This window comes from Spermophilus citellus (genome assembly GCF_964194105.1).
Source record: "Spermophilus citellus genome assembly, chromosome: 1".
Classification (NCBI taxonomy): Eukaryota; Metazoa; Chordata; class Mammalia; order Rodentia; family Sciuridae; genus Spermophilus; species Spermophilus citellus.
In genome coordinates, this window is record NC_138182.1 from 147,225,365 (window position 1) to 147,236,518 (window position 11,154).

Consider the following 11,154-nt stretch of genomic DNA (forward strand, 5'->3'; position numbering starts at 1 on the left):
ATCAAGAAGGGGAGACAGAAAACAATTCAATAACGTACACCAGAACTCAGGAAGAATTTGATCTGGTGTTTCTACAGCACAGTAGAAAAACTACTGAATAAAACTATCTATGATATATTTCAAAATGACTATTAAAGAATACAGAACTCCCTACCAGTGGCTTGGGAGGCTGAGACAGGAGGACCACGAGTTCAAAGCCAGCCTCAGCAAAAGCAAGGCACTAAGCAACTCAGTGAGACCCTCTCTCTAAATAAAATACAAAATAGGGCTGGGGATGTCACTCAGTGGTTGAGTGCCCCTGAGTTCAATCCCCAGTACCAGCCCCCATCCAAAAGAAAGAATACAAAAGTCTCCACATATGAAAATGATTAACTTTTTAAAAGATGGGGGTACTTATTACCATATTATTAAATATTGCACACATGTAACAGATTACCATAACATAGCCCATAAAGATGTACAAATAGACTCAAAATATTTTTAAAAATTAAAATCTGTATTTTTGCAGAGAATCTTCCAATTTCAATATGTTAGCAGCTACTTCCAAGATTTTTTCAATACTGTGCATATACCTATGAATACCCAGCCTATGGACTGTAAGTCTGTCATTTCTTTTCTAAAATTTCTGAAACTCTAACACATAGTGAATTTCTTTCCTCAGGTAGAGGTTGAGAGGGAGCATAATACTCATTATTCTTCTGGTGGTGGTTCCAAAATTCCCACTCTTACCCAGCACTGGACCACACAGAGGAGACTGTCTGATTTCCCTGAAGAACAGTGCTCGGTGCAAAGAGCCATGCTGACTGCCGAGGAGAAACTCAAAGGTGATTTCTGTGGGTTGCACCCTATGCAGCAAATTGTGCCTGTGAGTTTTACTGTGCAAACAGAATTTACTTTACTTTCTGATTTTTTAATGATGACCATGCCCTTGGAATTCTTAGCAAACCAAGTCACTCTCATATCCCTTGCCTCACACAGATATCAATTCAGATACACGGAAGCTCATACCAGGCCTTGTATCAACAAAGAAAGATAGGAGCTCAGATTAGTATTTCCATTACATAGATAAATAGTCCTTCAGTGGCTAGGGACTTACCTAAGGTCACAGAGCTAGTAAGTAGGAGAATTGGGACACCAAATAGTGTCTTCTGACTCAACAAATCTCTGATTTATTCTTTTTTCTAGTACACAATACGGGTCACTCAATTGCATGCCCTACAAGACACTCAGCTACATTTGGTTCATTTTCATGGAGAGATCAAAGTAAACAGGCCATATAGGACTTTAATTCACAACCTTAGATCTCATACCCAAACCACCAAGTATATTGGCTATTCACGTTATAGATATAAATAAGACCGATGGTGCCTTTTTCAATATCCATGTGTTATCAGTCTTTCAATCCACAGTTTCTGCAATCTTTTTTTCCTAAGAGGTCATCTCTATTATAAGTTTGATGCAGGGACAAGGTCCTACACCATAAAAAAACATAAAAATTTCTTATTTTTTTTTCATTAAAAAAACTATACCAGTTTCTTAAGACATGATGGTATAGTTTGGATATGAGGTGTCCCCCCAAGGCTCCTGTATTATTGCAGAAATGTTTAGAGGTGAAATTATTATGCGAGCTATAACCTAATCAGTCCATCCTAGTTTGACTTCACTAACTAGGTGGTAACTGTACAGAGGTGGGGCATGGCTGGAGGAGGTGGGTCACTAGGGGCATGCCCTGAAAGGATGAGTCTTCTCTATCACCCTCTTTCCCTTTCTCTCTCTCTCCACACTCCGCCCTCCTGTCACTCCACCTACCCACTCTTCTCTCTCTCCATCCCCCCTTCCCTTCCTGACCTCACCATGAAACAGTTTTCCTTTGCTGGGCCATTCCCCAACAATGTGCTGCTTCATCTTGGGCTCAAGAGTAACGGACTTGGCCGTCTATGGACTGAGACCTCTGAAACCATGAACCCCAAATAAACTTTTTCTCCTCCATGTTGTTCCTGTGGGGTATTTTGGTCACAGAGACAAAATGCTAATTAAAACATAAAATTAAGACTTATTCAAAAGTAAACCAATTTCTGCCTTCCTTTACAACAGATTTACAGGTTTGGATTTACTCTCCCACCTGAACTAGAACACTAAATGAAACACATGCAAATAATGGTTCCTGAGACACTGAACATTAGGCAATAAAGCCTGAAGAATGGAAAATATAAAAGACCTTCCTTATGATTACCCTTTCTGCCTTAAAGTACATCCAAGCCATATCAGAGACAACCCAGGCAGAAGCCAAAAATGTGCCTGATTGAAAGACTGGGCCGTCTAAAGTGCCTAAAGCTCACAGGCAGATAAAGGTAAAGGACAGAGCTGAAGAGGGGGCACTGCAGAGTTCTGCTGATGGTCCCACTCAAGGATCAGCAGAGTACTGATCAGGATGTATGTGCTGAAACTGCAGAAGGCAAAGAACCATCTTCAAGGACTGAGAGAATCAATACTCAGCACTCAGAGAGGGCTAGGGTTAGAGCTTTCCCACCAGTCAGACTGGGAAAACTTATAACTTATGGGACAGTCAGCAGATAACTTGGGGCAATCCTGCCTCACAAAAGAATCATGAAAAATCCTAGATTTAAAGTTGCCCTGGTCTCACCTAAAACATCTTAAAAGCAAGCCCTGAAAGAATCCAACAATTTCCAAGTGAACTTGTTTGAGAGACCTCCAGAACAAAGCTCAAAAATACTTAGAAAGCAACAAAAATATTCAACACCTAACAAAGGAAAGCTCAAAGTCTATCATTCAAAAACAAAAAACTACTAATCATGCAAGTAAATGGGAAATGTGTCATGTAATGAGGAGAAGTCAATTAACTAAAACTGACCCAGAATTGACACATGTCAGAATTAGCAGACTAACACATTACAAATATATCCCACATGTGTGTGAAGCTAGAGGGAAAATTTAAAATGTTAATTAGTGACATGATAGAAATTTTTAAATGACAAAAATGTGAATGTCTAGAAATGGTAACTACAATATTGAGATGAAAATACACTGAATGGGATTAATGGCTGACAAGATATTGCAGAAGAAAATATTCATAAACCTATATATCAATAGAAACTATCCCATGCAAGGCACTGGGTTTAATGCCCAGCAACACACACACACACACACACACACACACACACACACACACAGAGAGAGAGAGAGAGAGAGAGAGAGAGAGAATAAAAGACAAACTGACCAAAATGAAATAGAGAAAATTGGAAAATAGATTCAAAACAAAACCTAAGGATACCCAATATCCATATAGTAGGGTTTGACTAAAAATGGAAAGCAAGTTGGAAAATGGCCAAAATTTATCTCTATTTTATGAAAACTATAAACCCATTATATTAGTTTCCAAAGGCTGCCATAGCAAAGTAACACAAATTGGATGGCTTGAACAAAGAACCTTATTGTCTCGGGGTTCTGAAATTCAGAAATGAAGTCTTGGCAGAATTGGTTATTTCTCTGGTCTGTGAGGAATAACCTGTCCCTTAGCTTTCCCCTACATTCTGACTTTTGTAGCAACTGTTAGTGTTCCTTGGCTTATAAAAGCAGCATGCCAATATCTGCCTTCATCTCCTTGATTCTCAGTTATTTTATAAGAACATCAGGCATTTGGGTCCATTCCCACCTTAACTCATTACATTTTCAAAATTTTTATTTCTAAATAAAGTTACCTCCGAGATACTGGGAGTCAGGACTTCAACATAAGAATTTGTGGGTACCCAATTTAACCCATAATCCACAGATTCAAGAAATTCAATAAATTCTAGGCACAGGAAACATTAAGAAAACTACATGGAAGTACATCATGATCAAATTGCTCAAAAGAGTAGTAAAAAGAAAAAATATCTTAAGAGCAGCCTACTGGTGAGGGGAGGCAACATTGCCTAACTGGAAACAAAAACTAAGGACATCGGCAAGTTTCTCAGCGAAAACAATCCAGGCAAGGCAACAGAGGGTCAACAGCTTATAGTAGTGGGGAAAAGTCAATAAATAATTTTATGTCTAAGAAAATACCTTTTAAAATGAAGATGAAATAAAGACCTTCCCAGACCTATAAAATGTACGAGAATTTATCATAAACAGACTTACCTTATAAGTTATATTAAAGGAAGGCCTTCCGGAAGAAGGAAGATGATACCAAATGAAAATCTGAATCTGTACAAAAGAGTAAAGAAATGGTGCTTAGGGGATCTGTTATAAAATGTTTTTCTTATTTAAATCTCTTTAAAAGATGATAGACTCTTCAAATAAAAATAATTATGGGGCAGCTAACATATGGAAAAATAAAGCGTATGACACTAGCACATAGGATGGGAAGGAATAAGTAAACTTTTATATGATATTTATACCATCAGTAGGTGAGGTCACAATCTCACCTGAACATGATTGTAATAAGTTGAAGATATTTACTTACAGCCCTAAAGCAATTACTAAGGTAACAAAGAATTATGGCTTCTAAACAAAGATACAATTTTTAAAAAAGAAAAAAACAAGAGGAGAAAAAAGGGGAAAGGACAATGATAGTACAATCAAAAGATAAATAGTAAGAAAATATATTTAAATATGATTGTCTCAATCAATACACTAAATACCCAATTAAAAGGCAAAGACCATTGGGCTGGGGTAGTGGCTCAGCGGGAGAGCATTTGCCTAGCATGTGAGGGGCCCTGGGTTTGATCCTCAGCACCACATAAAAGTAAATAAATAAAATAAAGATATTGTGTCCAACTACAAATATATATATATCTCAAAGACCATCAAATTGGGTAAGAAAGTAAGACCTGACTATATGCTGCCTACAAGAAATTTGTTTAAATTTAAGCACACAAATGGTTTTAAAATGAAAGGAGAGATATAATTATACTAGGGTTTACTTAAAAAAATCAGACAAATACATTCCAAATCAAAAAAAGTTACGAAAGGTAAAGAAAGCCACTTCAAAATGATAAAGGGATAAATCCATCAAGAAAATAAAACAACACTAAGTTTGCACACCTAGTAATACATCTTTAAAATATATGAAGCAAAGACTGATCAAGCTGGAAAAAGAAATAGATAGGAATCTGAAATCTGTGACTATCATTTTGGACCTACCAGAAATTACCCAAAAGCTAGAACAAGCAGACCAATATCAGTAAGGATAGAGAAGACTTGAAAAAAATATATAGAAATTTTGATCTAATAGACATTTGTAGACTATCCTACCCACCAATAGCAGAATACACTTTCTCTTCAAGCAGACAACATCTTTCAAGATACACATACACTCCGGCGCAGGCAAAGGCTGGGGGGCCGGGGCGCGGCTGCTGTAGCTCTCTCCGGAGCCGAGCGGAGCCCAGCCCATCGCCCGCTGCGTGCGCCCCCGCGCCTCCGCGCCATGGCTGGCCTCAACTCCCTGGAGGCGGTGAAACGCAAGATCCAGGCCCTGCAGCAGCAGGCGGACGAGGAGGAGGACCGCGCTCAGGGCCTGCAGCGGGAGCTGGACGGCGAGCGCGAGCGGCGCGAAAAAGCCGAAGGTGATGTGGCAGCTCTCAACCGAAGCATCCAGCTGGTGGAGGAGGAGCTGGACAGGGCCCAGGAACGGCTGGCCACCGCCCTGCAGAAGCTGGAGGAGGCAGAAAAGGCTGCGGATGAGAGCGAGAGGGGAATGAAGGTGATAGAAAACCGCGCCATGAAGGACGAGGAGAAGATGGAGATTCAGGAGATGCAGCTCAAAGAGGCCAAGCACATCGCCGAGGAGGCCGACCGCAAGTATGAGGAGGTGGCTCGGAAGCTGGTCATCCTGGAGGGCGAACTGGAGAGGGCAGAGGACCGTGCGGAGGTGTCTGAACTAAAATGTGGGGACCTGGAAGAAGAACTCAAGAATGTCACTAACAATCTGAAATCGCTCGAGGCCGCATCTGAAAAGTACTTTGAAAAGGAGGATAAATATGAAGAAGAAATTAAACTTCTGTCTGACAAGCTGAAGGAGGCCGAGACCCGCGCTGAATTTGCAGAGAGAACAGTGGCCAAACTGGAAAAGACGATCGACGACCTGGAAGAAAAACTTGCCCAGGCCAAAGAAGAGAACGTGGGCCTACATCAGACACTGGATCGGACACTAAATGAACTTAACTGTATATAACCAGAACCGGAAGAGTCTTGTTCCAACAGAAAACCTAGAGCTCCATGTCTTTCTCTTGTAAGAAGTTTCTTTTGTTATTGCATCTTCGCTTTGCTGGGATTTCAAGCAAATTATGATTATGTGACCAAATATTTTGTATCAAAGAAGCTTTGGGCACCAGTTAAATCTAATTCCTCCCCCCCCCCTTTTTTTTTTTAAATTTCCAAATGGCACCAGCTTTCTCAGCTCTACTTTTATCCTTAAGTTGCATTTATTCCTAAGGTAGGCAGGGCGTTCCATACTGAGCACACTCCCTTCAGATGGAGGGCTTTTGGTTCCTGGGAATATAGTCAACCCCCCACTTTCAAGAATAGGCTCCGATGTCTAGTCATGGGTTGATTTAAGATGCTAACGGGTGTAACGGTTCTCTGTCACTGTTGGCCAAGTTACAGGAGGCTAGGGACCATCACAATAAAATGGGTGGGGATTTCCCATCCAGAGCAAAAAAAAAAAAAAAAAAAAAAAAAGAGCCAGCGTGGGAAACCATGAACCATAGATAAACCTAGTCGTCCCGCCCTTCTCCACACTCCACTGTGCAGAATACATATCCTTGGAGCAGTCAGCTTGACAGTGCTTGGGAAATAGTCATAATATTTACCCAGGAATTGCCTGGAAAATCCTTGATGCTGTGTTCTACATTTTTCTTTCATTCTAAAGTTGTCCTCTGATTGAGCATGTGTCTTATTCTAATAATGACCCAAGCTTGTTGGCTCTTAGGGCCATACCTGAGCACGAATACTGTGCAGTACAGTCCTGTTAGGGTCAGCCATATCAAGAAGACTGCTAGCCATCCATAAATTACACAGAAGAGTTGTTTTGTTTTGTTTTTTTCCCGTCAAGAAACATGTTGGGCAGAAGGGGTCTCTCTGGCAGCAAAGTAGATATAGAAAAGTAATTGGCCTGACGTCATCTCCATCCTTCAGGGAATGGCAAATTATCCAAGATTTGAATTCCTTCTTTGGGACCAAGTTAAGACCAAGAAACTCCTGATGAAACTGGATATGGAGAACTTTGAGGCAGGGGCTGCACATTTTGGCTTTGTTGTATTTTTGCTTTCTCGGTTAACATCTCAGAGCTGAAACATTCCACATTTCCCCAACAGTGTGGGGACCAACTTGAGTTTACAATTCTGACTAAATTCACCCTGCTTCCAGCTTATCCAAATCCCCTGCTCCTCACTCCTATTTATTAAGCATCACACTACCCAGGAGATACACTAGCAAATTGTGCAGCTGAATAAAATCCACACTTTTCTTTAGATTCTTGCGACTGTATCATATGTAATAGTACCACTTTTTCTACATTTTGGTCAAATAAATTTTTACATAAATGAATAAAAAAAAAGATACACATACACTGGGTCATACATTAAGTCACAAATGTTAATGGGTTCAAGGCTGTGAGCCACATTTTCCAACCACAATTTAATTAGAAACTAGTAGCAGGAAGAGAATTAGGAGACACCTAAGTATCTGAGAAATAACTAAAATGCTTCTAAACCACACATGGGTCCAAGAACTCAAAACAAAACATAAGCTGTCACATATGAAATTACCATGAGTACATTAACTGAATAAGATTGAAACCAAAACACACGGAAATTTTTAGGATACCACTAAAGCAAAATTCAGAGACTATATAGAGCTAAACCTCTATTTAGAAAGGGAGAAAAACATTTATCTCAGTCTCTACCATAAGAAACTAGAAAATAAAAACCAGAAAGAAAACAATGAAATGGAAAATATACAATGGGGGGGGGGAGTCAACATTATTGAAAGCTGCTTCTTTAAAAACATCAATAAAATTGATAAATTTTAACAAAACTGATCAAAACTGCAAAAACTGATCAAACTACAAGGAGAAATAGATAGGTCCAAAATTATAGGAGGAGATACAAACTAGTAGAAGGATGAATGAAAGAAGTGCCATCATTGCAGATTCATTCCACAGACATTTAGAGGAACTCTGGAACATTGTAACAGTTTGATTCCAATAAGTTAGTCATGTGGATGAAATGAAAAAATTCCTGGACACAAAGTTTGTTCACAAAGAAACAGGTAACTCAAATAGCTAAATTCATAGTTAAAAACCTTCCCACATAGAAAAATCAGTTTCAAATTGTTTCCATGATAAATTCTACTAACACTTCAGAAATGATAACAATTCTATACAAAGTCTCAAGAGTGAAGAGGAGAAACTCTTCCCATCTCATTTTGTGAGGACGGTAATAATGTTATACCAAACCAAAGATGTAACAAGAAAGAAAACTACAAATATTCCTCATGAGCAATGATTCCAAAATTCTTAAAAGGTCAGCAAATAATCCAGTATTACTTAGGATAATATACCCTGATCAAGTGATATGAGCCCAAGGAATGAAAGCATATGTTCATGAAAAGACTTAGATGCAAATATTCATGACAGTTTTATATGATGGCTAAAAATGGAAACAACCCAATATTAACAGACAAATGAATGAAATTATGTGCAATGGAAAACTATTCAGCAATAAGAATGAATGAAGTGTTGAGACACATACTGAATCTCTTAATTATACTGAATGAAACAAGCCCAAAAGTAATATGCTTTATAATCCCATTTATACAAAATTCTACAAAACACAAACTCACGCATAGTATCAGAAAACAGAACAGTGGGTCCCTGAGGATGGGGAAAGAGGAAGCTCACACAAGAATGGGGAGAACAGAGGAAGATATTAAAAAGGAACACGAGGAAAATTGGGGGGGTGGTGATAGAAATGTTCATTATTCTGAGTGTAATAATGATCTCGGAGATTTATATCTATGCCACAATGTATCAAACTGTGCACTTAGTGATGTGCAGTGTGTTATATGTTAATTAGACCTCAATAAAGAGGTTTGAAACAAAAAACCTTACTACAACAGATCCATCAATAACCGTATTCCAGTGAGAGCCTGTTTTAAACAGGACAAACTCTACCTATCAGGATTATTTAAAAACTAGGACAAGTTTATAAAAGTCATGTACCAAGCCTGCACCAATGCCAGGCTGAAAAACACGTAATCTCCGCTCCACTCGCAGGATTGAGTTGACATGGACATTAGACATTGCCAAGTCCCCTTATTAACATAAATATCTCCCAAATTAATTTCTGAATAAACTCTAAGTCTGAAGGGGATTAGTAAGCATGAATCAAAAAATAGATAAATAAAGGCAAACAGAGGGATAAAGAATTTTATGATCAGAAAAGGATGGAAAACTTCAGACTGAATTGTGTTCCTTACTGCAGGACTTTCCAAACCTTTTCCCATGCAGTGGACATATTAGCTCCATAAGGTCAAGATGTCTACAAAGTGTTTCTCAGCAGAAGTTTTTTTGTTTTTGATTTTGTTTTTCCCATGAATCCTCATTCCCACAGACGTTTTCCCAACAGGACTATTCCATCAAAAAGCTTTGGGATACTCATTGTGAAAATTTCCAGGTTCTCCTTGGTCCTCTAGCTCTGGGCTGGGTAAATGAGAAGTGATCAAGAGTAGCTATAAAATAAGGGCCAGTCATGTGCATATAGATGTTTCCAATTGTTCGGGCAAAGCAGAAAAGGTCCTGAAGCCAAAAATAAACTGCTTTTGCATCTTCCATTGTTTCATTTATCCAGGACACTAGCATGAGAGATTTCTTCTCAGCGTGATGACACCCCCCTTCATGACCACAGATAATCAATCAGTAGTTGGCTCAGCCCGAAACAGAATGACAGACTCTGCTGAGGAACAAAAAGAGCCCATTAGGAGAGAGGAGGGGGCTTGAGAACCACCTCTGTTAAGAGAGGTGACCCCCACCTCCGACAGCTCTATCTCCAGGGGCCCTATTTATTACCATAACCTTCCCCTTCAAACACAGAGTTCACCGTCTGGGTACCTCCATCCATCTTTCAGTTGACAAATGGCATCATAAATTTTCCTTTCACCTCTCAAAAGGGCCACAGCTGAGCTGGAGTGCCCCTCTCCAGTCTCTCCCCACCTCCTGCCTCTTCCACCTGTGCTAGGAGCCACAAGCAAAATATAAATGGCACCTTTGGTTGTAAAGTGACCCAGCTAGCCACTGAGGTATTATTATGCTAAGATTTACATTCATATGCAAATTGGGCTCCTGCTGTTCACCTTGGCCTGCTACAGGACTCAAGTTACCGGACTGCTGGAGAGTTCCCATTGGTTGGGGAAGGATAGTAGGAGGAAATTCCGGGGGAGGTCCGGGGGCCCCCCTGGTTCCGGGAGCCGCGCGGTTCCGGCAGACGCCCCCGTGGGAGGACCGGGTTTGGCTTGCCGGCGGCGGCTTTTTCAAAATAAAGTTTTGTTCCTGCTTGAGTGGCTCGTGATTCTGTGCCCAGCCAAGACTGCGGCACACCTGGGCACTATTCTTCTCAAAGAGTCAAACAAAAGCAAGCTGTCCCGGGCAGCAGCCATAGAGCCTGACCTTTTGCTAAAGGGGTTGAGGGCTCAGGCCCAAGAGACTAGGGGCAGGGAGGATTCACCAATGCCGTGGGCAGAAGGTAGCACGTGAATATTCAAGCGTGTTCAGGGGCTCCAAGAGTCACTTACCCCAGAAGGAAGGCTGTTCACTCCCTCCCAATCCATGAAGAACGAGAGGACCTGCCAGATAACAATGAGCCCTGCAGATTTCACACAGAATTCCCTGCTCAGACTCAAGGGGAGGGAGTGAGAAGCCCCAGGAGCAGAGCTGTTCATCCACCCCTCAGTCCCTTGTCCTTCCCTCAGGACGTCTCCAAAGATGAGGATTTGAAATACTCTGAGCACATTATCTGGGGTCATCTCCCCATTTCTATGAATAAAAAGGCTCACGCCTGAGGTTCCCCCCAAATACACACAGTAGTTTATTGGTAAAAGCCAGACTCAGGGCCTAATCCTCCTAACACCACCATCATTCAACATTCCTTTAGATTGACT

At 40.5% G+C, this 11,154-nt stretch overlaps 1 protein-coding gene across 1 annotated transcript; it reads left to right on the top strand.

Moving 5' to 3' along the window:
- Window positions 1-5,322: 5,322 nt before the first annotated feature.
- On the top strand, window positions 5,323-7,555 carry LOC308642702 (tropomyosin alpha-4 chain-like). Its single transcript, XM_081281897.1, has one exon. It carries the CDS (start codon window positions 5,426-5,428, stop codon window positions 6,170-6,172), a length of 747 nt encoding a protein of 248 aa, XP_081138023.1. The 5' UTR covers window positions 5,323-5,425; the 3' UTR covers window positions 6,173-7,555.
- Window positions 7,556-11,154: the final 3,599 nt, after the last annotated feature.